Raw genomic sequence first — 11,874 nt, 5'->3', positions numbered from 1 at the left:
TAGAATGATGCATCACACATATTCTTCAGAACTTCAAATATCATATGTTTGGACAGGATTGCAACTTGATATATGTATCAAGACTATCTGAAGAAAAAGAATAATTATGAAGTGCTTCAAACAGTTTCATCTCTCCATTCACTTTTCTGGAAAAGAAAGGAAGGAAAAAGAACAACTAAGTGATGCCAAATAACAATATATCTACACAAGTGCTGTTTAAACACACTAGCAGCAAAGAACAATCTTTTCCCCAGAATTGTCTGTAAATCAGAGTCTGTGTAGGCAAGATTATAAGACCAAGATGCAACCAAAAGGGCCTGATGTTCAGTCTGTTTTATTTCTGTATTTCTTGGTTCAGCTCAATGACATGCAAGGCATATGTTTGAGTCTTAACCCTATTAAGCCCAAGCTATTTTGACCCCTCGCAGGCCCAAGGGGGGGGGGGGGGGGGCACATTGTGCCCCCCTATATAACTTTTTTTATTATTTGATGTATCATCGTCATATTTGGCACGTGGGTAGAGTAACTCATACTCTACATGACCATACATTTGAATTTTCACACGGTCACCCATGGAGGGCGCTATTTACAAAAATATAAAGAAATACATAGGAAATATGCTAAAAACATGATTTTTCGGTATAATTTCTTTATCCCCATTATATATGTCTTGTTATAGACCAATCATTTTCATATTTGCCACAAGTGATAAGCAAGTGAAATTTTATTATTTGTTATGTTTGAAATTTCTCAAGGTCACCACATGGGGGCGCTATTCATATCAACATAGTGATACATTATGAGACCTGAGATGAAATGTTTGGGATGGGTACATGTATAGTTATGACATTTCATATTTGCATAATAGTGAAATTTTGAGATTGCAAAGTGATAATATGATAAACTAATGATATTAGAGGCATAACTTGGGTGAAGGAATCAAAATAACTCAAAATATAAGGGCAATCTGTAGAAAATATTATTGTTTTCAATTATCTCTATTATATCTATTGTTTTATGCCTTTGTCACATAAAACAAAGGAAATAATAAGAAAAACTTTCCAGGACCATAATTACTTCAAATTTTGCTTCTTCAACAAATTTCAGCCAAGAAATACCCATTTCATACACCGTAATGCTGTTAAATGAAATGGAAACAGAAAAAAGATGCAAAATCTGACTGACATGGATGTCAGTTTATGGTTGCCATGGCAACCAGCAACATCAAATATAGCTAAATTATATATCAAAATGTTCGCAATAAGATTTTAGGAAAAGTCACCAAATTTGGTTGAAATCGGATTAAGGACGAAGGAGTGGCAAACGAAAATCTGGTAGGGGGGGCACAATGTGCCCCCCTTGGGCTTTATAGGGTTAAAGGGTAAACCACCGTGATATTACGCTGCTTTGTATGAAAACAAGAAAGAAATCAGACAAGAAGATCACTGAAATCTTGGGAAGCAGATGTTTTAAAGATACATCAAGAAACATTTGCAGTTTGGAGAATATTAGACAAAGTGGCAAATTTGTGAGGTGTTACATGTTGAGTAGTTCTCCATTCAATTTGTACATGGAAAATTACCAATTTGATTTTTTTTTTTTACCCACGAGATATTATTTTCACAACTGTTCTTGGTATGTCATGAGAGTAGTACATGTTTGCAGATAAGTTCAATTTGTGCCGAAATATTTGAGAAAAAAGTCAGTGATGTACTTCTCTTATTTTTCTGTCTTCATACAAAGCAACAAAAATAGTGGGATAGACTTTCTTTGACCTCCCAAGCTCTTTGAATGTATATAACAGGGATGATTTGGCTCAAAAGTAGGAAAGAAAGAGTAGTTTCCACAAAAGTGTGCAGTAAAAGAAGTACAACTCCTATATTGAAACAAGAGCTGGGAATTGTCAAAATTCAGATTATTTTCTCCCAATTCAGAATGGTTGGGAGGTCTGCTTTTTATTCTCTTTAAATGCAACATGAGATATACATAGCAGGTGTTCCCCTTCATGGTTATACATGCAGTGCAGATACTTTTCACAAAGATTCTGTTACTCATTTTTCAATCTTTTTTTCACCAAGGAATTTCACATCTACATCAGAATTATTACTAGAGCTACATTCCCGATATCCAGCCTTGATAACAATATACAAAAAGTGAATGGTCATGTGTGCAATGGTACAAGATCCCTCAAGAGGTAAAAGATAGAAGCACTCTATTCAACAAGGTGAATGCGAGTTGAATAGTGTGCCTCTTCTTTCCCACACTTGTGAAGTATCATCATGTGCTTGCAAAGTATAGGGTCTATGGTGCACTGCAAATGCCAATATTATTGTATTGTGGACAACTGAGCTGAGCGACTCAAAAACATATTCAGGTTTTTTAAATCCATGCTTGGAAATTATCAATCCATTCAAAATGTGCAGAGAAACTTGAATATATACCATAGCGGGTCTCAGAATCTGCACTAGCCAAAAGTTACACAAAATATGCAAAAAATCAAATGAATGTACTGCAATAATTTCCGCATTTACAGTAACTCATTCAGAATATGCAGAGAAACTTGTAAATATACCTTTGCGGATCTCAGAATTTTGCGCAAGCCAAAAGCTGCACGAAATCTGCGGAAATTAATGTACTGCAATCATTTCTGCATTTACAGTATACTGTACTTTGTGATCCCTGAAATGAATTCATTTGAAGCAGAAATGATGCAGAGCTTTCAAGTTTCAAATAATGTCTGCGTTGTGCTTGAGGCTCAATGGAATTGATTCCCTTCAAAAAATAGCACCATTTTTCTTCCCTTATATTTTTGCTAGTAACAATCAATACCACCTCCTTCGTAAGGTGACACACAACATGCACTTCCAAAACAATTACTGCTTTTTTAATCCCTTCTGGGGGTTTTTTCAAGTCACCATCAGCACAAACTGAAGAGTTTTATTGCAAAATGAGCTAAGCGCCATATTTAAACATCATCCAAACTAAGTCCGTCATCAGATAGAGCAAAATTAAACCTTTCCAGTATTACTTCACTTGTGACATAACAAAAGAAATATTCTAGAAATCATGATTAAGAATATCCTGTATTTTCTTTGTTATTGGTGTTTTTGTGTTGTTGTTTTTTTTTTTTTTGCAGCTTTAATAAAAAATATCCCAACTTAACAAGATGGAGTTAGTTCATTTTGCAATAAAACTCTTCAACTCCTTCCAGCTCGACTGCCTTCTATCGTTGGGATTGGGTTCCTAATTTGGCATCAATCACCTGTGTGCTACGTGCATGGTCTCTCCTTCCTGGCAATGTTATTTTTCCCACTCATTCCAGGAGAGCTTACCAATTCAAAACCACCTGTTACTTCAGTCCCTGCCCCCCCCCCCCCCCCATGTCCATATCTATCTCCTACTTCAGAATGGGCGAGGTGGGATAGCTTTACAAGCAGCAGTAAGTGTACATAGAATCTCCACTTTCACAAGGGTACTGAACCCCTAACCTGCTGGATGACCAGTCAAATGCACCCCAACCACACAACCACCATATTTTGTGTTCTCAGTCACTGACCTTGTCCGACTCATGTATAGACCAGGTCAATGCAGTCTGCTGTCTGCTTGAAAGTCTTACATAGTCTTAACGTTTAAAAAAAAATCAACCGCCTTTCTCATGATAAAACTTCGCCCGCCATAGATCCACTCTGCTGGGAGCTGCCATGTCTCGTAGGCTAAGTACTTGTGCATCTTAGCAAGATTATTGACCTGTCTGCTGTAATATGTTGATGGAGTTTTGCTTCTAATTATGTTACGCTGCCAATGACAAGGAAACAAACTCCTTAAACACACATGAGGCATACACTCTTTATGATGCAGACAATGATAAAACCAGAGCCCCCAACACCAACTTTTATCTCTGGTGGCACATTCAGGACACTAAAATCTTTGAACCTTAAAAGCCTATCAAAAGATATCCTTTTTTTTTTTTAATCTTGACATCTTGAATTGTGATAACCCAAAAGAAACAGAAAGAAACATAGGTCCAAAGTGCCAAATCATGCAGGCCACCAAAACATAGCATTTCTGGAAACTTGGCAGCCCCACATCAATTTTTAGTGGTCCCAGGCTACTAAGCCATCATTAAAGGGATCGTACAGTTTTGGTTGAGACCTAATTTCAGGTTTCTAACATTTTTTGGTGAGATAATGAGAAACCTCTTATGAAATATGAAAGAGCATGTAATTCTATGAGGAATTCAACTTTTATTTGATGAAAACTGGTTTTGAAAATATGGCTGAGATATCCAAAAAAGAGCGATTCTAATAAAGTGTGGGACCCACACTTTATTACGATCGCTTTGTTTTACTTTTTTTGGATGTTTCATTCATTCCAAACCCGATTTTCATCAAATTAACTTTGAATTCCTCTTAAAATGGTATGCTCTGTACTATATCATAAATGTTTTCTCGGTATCTCGCAAAAAGTTAGAAGCCCAATTCTCATCTCCACCAATACTGTACTATCCCTTTAATGTTGAGCCCTGCTTGCTAAAACCTGTGATGGCAGTTACTAGTGAACATATCACAAGCACCAAAGATACTATTCATCTTGGTTCAAGAATTAGTCTGGGTATTCAGACCCATTGATTAAAACACACAACGTGCCTGAAATATCACCAATTCCTGCTAAGACCATCAGCAAGACCTCAGAGGTAAATCACTTTTAAAATCGTTCTCTTTTACCATCTCAACAAAAGTGAATATAGAGATTGAGAGACTTTAAATAGAAGATCCTCTTTCAAAATATAATCCTCAACTCCCATTTGAAGCACAAAATCCAATAAATAAAGAAAATGTCCCCATCAATCACAGCTATCCAACTTAGATATAATTGCTGGCCACTGCTCTTGTATGCTGCCCTCTAGTGTCACCATTCATATCAAACTTGAAGATGTTGCCACAAACCAATTATTCACACGTCTGGATGCATCACAAGATCAGCCTTGATTTTCCACATTTTGCATTACCCTAATACCATTCCCCCCTTGACGGGAATGGATTCCTCCAAGTCATTAAATCAGTCCTGAACAAAAGGCCCGGGTTTCTGGACTGGACCATTTAGCGTTTGGAGGTCCTGACAGCCTCATACATTTCGAGGTATTGATATGGGTAGTAGCCACTCTTGCGCCCTGTCCTGACCTGGACCCAACCATTATCTTCAGGGGACATTTGGATAACAACCTGAGGGATGAGAGAGAGAGAGAGAGAGAGAGAGAGAGAGAAGAAAGAGGAATTATAATGCCACTAATAATATATTATGAAGTCCTTTCCCATATGAACTGTGCAAGAAGAAAAGTTTGAGTGTGTGTTGTACCAACTACAACGTAGCACCAAAATAGCAACATTACAGGGAAATCTACATGAAATGTAATATACATGTGTATTCAGTAAAAGAAGATAATATTGCAGTAAACATCAATAAAATTTGAGGAAAATCCAACAATCTAATAAACACTTCTGATTTTCTTTATAAACATATATAATTTTTTTGAATTCATGTGACCTCGTCACTGGATTAGAAGACTACAGATTAGTAGGGCAACAATATGAAGAAATTTGAAAGAGAATTCTTATGCAGGCTCAATTTGAAAGCCCCTTTTAACCCTTTAGCAACTGAAGATTCCGTACATAATGGCCGATGGTTCCCCAGAAGTTACAGCAATATTGCTCTCATTTCAACAACTTTCTTAATTACATAAAATAGCTCACCACAAGTTTATTGTCATCTTATATAAGTTGAATTTATTTGAAAGCCTTCTTAGACTTTACAAAGAGAATGATGTATCACAGAAAATAATTCTGACATACTTTTGTTGATCTCTGACATCTTTCAAATTACATAATCATATACAGTATCCTACATGAAAATAATGAAGACAGAAAAGCATAAAACTATTATATGAAAAAGCGGAATGGCAGTTTTCAGTTACTGGTGGGCTAAGGGAAACTGGAACTCATCTTTAATACCTGGTCCTTGCGGAGGGTGAGACCATCCTTTTTCTCCATGGAGGCCTTAAAGGGGTGCGCCACCTGCATCACTCGCTCCCAGGGCTGGAGGAAGGTGACGCAGAATGCAGGGAAGTAGCCAAACCTTCCCTCGCAGTCGCCCTGGCAACAGAAACAAAACAAAACCAAGTTATGAGAAAAGTTCCAAAAAGTTAAAGGGATAGTACAGTTTTGCTTGAGATGAGAAATAGGCTTTCGAATTTTTGCAAGATACCAAGAAAACACTTATGATATAGCACAGAGCATACCATTTTAAGAGGAATTAAAAGTTTATTCGATGAAAATCGGGTTTGGAATAACTGAAACATCCAAAAACAAAGAAAAACAAAGCGATGGTTACAAAGTGTGGGTCCCACACTTTATTAGAATCGTTCTTTTTTGGATATCTCAGCCATTTCAAAACCAATTTTTATCAAATAAACGTTGAATTCCTCATAAAATTGCATGCTCTTTTATATTTCATATGAGATTTCTCATTATCTCACCTAAAAATGTTAGAAACCTGAAATTAGGTCTCATCCAGAACTGTACGATCCCTTTAAGCCATTCCTGTTAGATAGGCCTATTGACCACTTCGGTTTGAGTGCTACTTCTTTATGGTCATTTCTTACTGGCGGCTTCAAGTAAGCCTAACAAAAGATAATTTATGCATCGATATAGCCACACATCTGCCTCATTGCATAACCCACTGAATTTGCTTTTGTTCTTCTTTTGGAAATCAGTGTGCAGTTGTACTGAGTATTAGTATCAAAGATGATTACCTTCCTTTTTTATAATATGTTTATTTATACATCGATAATGAATAATTTGTACGTGGATAATGAAAAATGCAGATTGAACCATATCAAAAAAGAACATATGCCAAGCAGACCAAGAATTTGGTTGTGATTATTGAATCACATCTTTCAGCTCATAATAACTGCTTGGTATCATAAAATTAAATATTGAATGAAGACACTCACTGATCTTCAGTAGATATTGACATAGAAACCCCAACAAGATATCTGTCAAGTTTCGAGATTCACATTGCTGTTGATTGGAATTCTACCTTTGTCTTTCTTTGTGAATAATTTTCAACACCATTGCTTGTATTTTACCATTAATAATTTATAACTCTCTTTACACTCCAAACTTACTTTCGTCTGTTGAGAATGAGAAGGGCTTTAAGTCTTCTCGAACACTATGGGTTTTGTGGTCACTTAACGCCCTTATCATCCTCAACCGACGCTTTGTTCACATGCCAATGCTCATTTTGGAATTCTTAAAAAGCTCTATGTAAATGCTACATTTACAACCAATTCTTAAAACTGGTAACACATCTGAGAATATTACATTCATTTTATCTGTATCACTTTGGTAAATATGTGTAAAAGAATTTATGATTCTTTTGCAGATTTAAGGAATATATCCAGCCTCATCAGGTTTTTGATGTAGTCTCCATATTGTTGCCAATTTCTGGAGGGCTAGATGGTAATCTTTACTGCAAAGTAGTCCTCAACTTAACACATTAATTTGTAGGTGATAAATCAAACCAGCCAAATCTTACAAAGAGAACCCAAAGTTACTTTCGAGAAAAAACATATTTCAAGTTTCACGTTATGCGCGATTAATTTCCAGTTGTCAACCAGCGAAGTCACTTTTCTCTGAAATTATATCAAATTTAGGTCTAAAATTTGCTCACATGATAGACCACACCTTCTACCACTATAGTGCACCAAAAACTCAAAATTGAGTACTCTGCATTCTTAAACATAAACATGGCAGGTGCAATTTATCACTAACGAATTATGTGCACACAAAATGGGACTTAAAGGAGACCTCCAGATGATTTTCTGATTGTTACATTTGAACAAGGATAAATTACTAATACTGAGTACAAAGTTTAATTGGGATGAAGAATAAGAATATTTTCAAAATTTATAACAAATTGAAAAGAGCAATGATGATGACATGGCAGCCTCACCATAATGCATCAGTTGGGGCTCAAGGAAGTAGAACAAAAGAAGGAGGCATACTTAGATTATACATAGGACTGGTGAACTGGCAAGCAAGCGGTATTGTAATGGAATTACACTGCTAATTTTCTGAAATAAATGTGAGCCTCCTATGTCATCACCCTTGTTCAGTGTAATTTGATTAAGGTTTTTTTCAAAATTTTGTTTCTCTACTCAAAGAGTCGCAATCAAATCTACAAATCTATACATGGAGCTGTTGAGTTAAGTACTATATGATGTGAAATTATGAAAATCATCTCGAATGCCCCTTTAAAGTTCCATAGCAACCATGTTTCCTTCTTACTTTCCACCAGTCTGACCCCTCATCTTCAGCGACCCGAACTCGTTGTCCAGCTCTGCAGGAGAGAAATGAGATGAAAATCTTGTAAAACCCCGTTGAGGATGGGCTGATTTTGGTACAACACACATTTCCCATAGACACCTGCCCGAGTATACTCAGGACTGGTCTCCAATGAGTTAATGCTCTAATTCGTTCAACATGAGAAAGTGAGTTCTCTTCATAGATTTGTGTGATTAGGTTATGTTTTAGAGGCTCCATACTCATTTCTTTTAAAAAAATTCATTACATCCTCTTCACTCTTAACTCAAGGATGATGCTAATGCTTTGAAAGTTAACATTAAAGGGTGTGTACAGTTCTGGTTGAGGTGAGGATTTAGCTTTTAACATTTTGCGAGATATTCAGGAACCACTCTATGAGATGTCAAATAGACTGCGATTCTAAGGGGTATCAAAAGTTTATTTGATGAAAATTGGTTTTGAAATGGCTGAGATATCCAAAAACAAGGTGAAACAAAGAGATCCTAATAAAGTTGTGGCCTGTAGTCTTTTATTATTATCACTTTTTTGAATATCTTAGCCATTTGAAAACCAATTTTCATCAAATAAATGTTGAATCCTTCTTAAAATTACATGCTCTTTCATAGTTCATAAGAGGTTTCTCAGTATCTCACTTAGGAATGTTCAAAACATAAATACCCACCTAAAGCAGTACTGTACAGTCCCTTTAATCATGGACAGAACATGCTAATAAAACATGCCTAATTTCAGCTTAATCTGATAATCCCTTCATTGTTGTGGCTATGGTGGTTTACATCCTATTTTTTGTCCATTCATCGCACAGCTAGCATAGCTTGGTAAAAATTAAGTGCTAGAATAGACCCTTTAGTCAGAGCCTCTTTTCTCAGTTCACTCTTTTCCAGAGTGTGTGCTCTCTTTCTAATATTTAGAGGAGAATATTTAGGAGAGTCCATTCAAGCTGAGTTATACATCATTTTAAAGCTTAGAGTCTGCTCTTTCAGGATCTACCCTTAACTAAAAACGTTTTGTTGGTTTTGTGATGCAGGGTCACATTTTATTGATCTCAGAAAATATCCCAAAAATGCATGTAAAAAAGTGAAGGGTTTCATTGCAGAACAAGTAAACTCCTTTATGTTCAAATTTAGATATTTGCGATAAAACATGCTAAAATACAAAAAAAAAATTAAAATACAGAAATATGTTTTTGTTTTTTGTTTTTTTTAATATTGCAATCATAACTTCAAGAATATTCCTTGTTAAGCAACAGGTAGGCTTTCATTTGAAATCGTCTGCTTTGCCTTATCCCTTCGTGGACTTACATTGAAACGTTTTAATATGGCACTTTACCAATTTTCGACACATTCAAATCTTGAAGTATTGCACATAAGGAAAGAAAAAAAGACATGAGAGGCTGATCTGAGTACACACCTAAGTGTGAGGTCATCCTTTAACATCCCTTCAAAATCATAGAGACAGATGTACTCCCTGCCAGGTGGAGGACTAGCTGAAGAATCCTGGGTAGGAGAAACAGAGGGGTTACCATGGTTACAGAGAATCGTCACTCTCATGCATTAAAAAAAAACAGAAACAGAAATTAAAAAAAAGAGAGAAGGTTGAGAAAGAGGGAAATATAAAAAGTGCAAGCAGCATTGTTTCCTATCAAAATGCTGGGCAAATAATCATGCTCAATTTTTACCTGTTTCTATGATACACATACTTCTTAGCATTCTTCCAATAATACACAGAATTACTAAATCAGTAAAAAATAATGAAGTGCCTTTTAAAAGGCTGCAAAGTCACCAACTTACGCAGTGCAGAGTTTGCTAACAAACACACACACACACACATACATACATACACACATCAAACACATGCAGCACAAACATGCAAAATAAAAGAAAAAAGAGCATCAACATCTGCTCAGATGGACAACCTGTTTGTCTAACACAATGAGAGAGGAGAAAGGGAGGGAGAAAGGTTTGCAGTAACGCCATGTGTACGTAGTCTTTGTACGGATTGTGGCTGGACAATAGAGGAGCCTAGAAAGAGGAGAGTTGAGGAGGGAAACAGCGGATGTAAGCAGTGGTGGATCCACAGGGGATGCATCAGGCACCCCCCCCCCACACCTTTAATTTTGTAAAGGTGCCTCCCCTTTAAAGGAATGTCTGGATCCACCCCTGGTAAGGAAGGCAATAGTGACATTCAAGCGAGGGGCAGCAGAGAGCTGGAAGTTGAAGTTGCACTAGTGGAGACAAGAGAAAAGGGAGCATCAGAGAGAGTAATAAGGGAGAATAACAGTGAAAATAAGGTAAAAGGTTCAGACATTGTTGTGAGGAGAAAGATGAAATAGAAGGGAGGGTGAGAGGAAGAAGATGATGGTTGGAAAATTATAGAGATAGGAGAGAGAAGTGACGATTCAAGAAACCAAGGTGGAGAAAAGAAGTCGTTGAATGATATGGAGGATGGAACACAAAATTAAAATGATGAAAGGAGGAATAGAGCAGGAAGGGAAGAGGTAAGTTAAAGAAAGATGAGGCTATGGGTAAGTTGCTATGGTAACAAGAGAGGAACATTTTGGCACTCCCAGAGAGGGAGTTAATGCAGCATCACATTATATGAACACAGCACAAAAATTGGTGGATTTACAATTCACTGCAATGCCAACAGCTAGCATTAGAAGATAGCTTTAAGAAGAGTGTCAAAAGAATCAATACAGTCATCACAACCAACTAAAATTTTGATAAAGAAATAGTTTGATTTATCTGTCTCACTGGAAAGCATTGATGTTATTATCGTATCTTTACAATCATAATGATTATAACTACAGTAGAATATGATGACAATAATAATATTATGGTTCTGATATTGAACAATGATACTGATGGTGGGGATAACAATAATAATAATGATAACAGAATTGTAGTTTCAGAGGTTTATACATAAACTTGATACATCATGCTGTGAATCCATCAAAATCTACACTACAGTATACACAGTGCAGAAACTTCAAACAGACAGTAGGAAATAACCACACTTTTGTAGAAATCTGTGAAGCTATATAATTATGTAAAGAGAAAAATCTGGTCCAATATTTCAGTGTTTTATCAAATCTGCTGATTCTTAATTTTCTTCTTTTTAAACTTTTTTGTCACAATATGTGGCATTTAAAGTACTCCCTGCCAATTTGTATTATTGTATATGATTATCACACATTACTTTATCTTATTGTCTTATTGCATGATTTCATTCCTTTTCTTTTCTTTCTATTTTTAGCCACCAAATTTCATCGCTGGGCCAACACTGTATATAAATGCTATAAGTGGTCTGAAACTGGGTACAAAATCAAATAGCTTGTGTTGAACCTTGCATAATATACATTTGAGCAGTTTATACATATTGATCCAATAATGTTACACTTACAGTTGTAAGAACTGCAAAGGACATAATTCTTGCCCCCGAAATTGAACTTGTGTTTTTATGCTCTGAAATGTAGGGTACCTAAGGTCTACCAATG

At 36.2% G+C, this 11,874-nt stretch overlaps 1 protein-coding gene across 1 annotated transcript in view; it reads right to left on the bottom strand.

Annotated features, from left to right (window-relative positions):
- Nucleotides 1-5,099: 5,099 nt before the first annotated feature.
- The window catches only part of LOC140226663 (uncharacterized), a 58,955-nt gene continuing 52,180 nt past the window's right edge, over nucleotides 5,100-11,874 (bottom strand). Inside the window, exons 20-23 of the mRNA XM_072307103.1 lie at nucleotides 9,789-9,874; nucleotides 8,346-8,397; nucleotides 6,009-6,149; nucleotides 5,100-5,222 (exon numbers count right to left, since the gene is read on the bottom strand). Coding sequence (XP_072163204.1) covers nucleotides 5,100-5,222; nucleotides 6,009-6,149; nucleotides 8,346-8,397; nucleotides 9,789-9,874 — 402 coding nt within the window. The remainder of the gene's footprint in view (nucleotides 5,223-6,008; nucleotides 6,150-8,345; nucleotides 8,398-9,788; nucleotides 9,875-11,874) is intronic.

The sequence above is a fragment of the Diadema setosum genome, chromosome 3 (genome assembly GCF_964275005.1).
Source record: "Diadema setosum chromosome 3, eeDiaSeto1, whole genome shotgun sequence".
Taxonomy (NCBI): Eukaryota; Metazoa; Echinodermata; class Echinoidea; order Diadematoida; family Diadematidae; genus Diadema; species Diadema setosum.
This window is presented reverse-complemented; position numbering and strand designations above follow the sequence as displayed.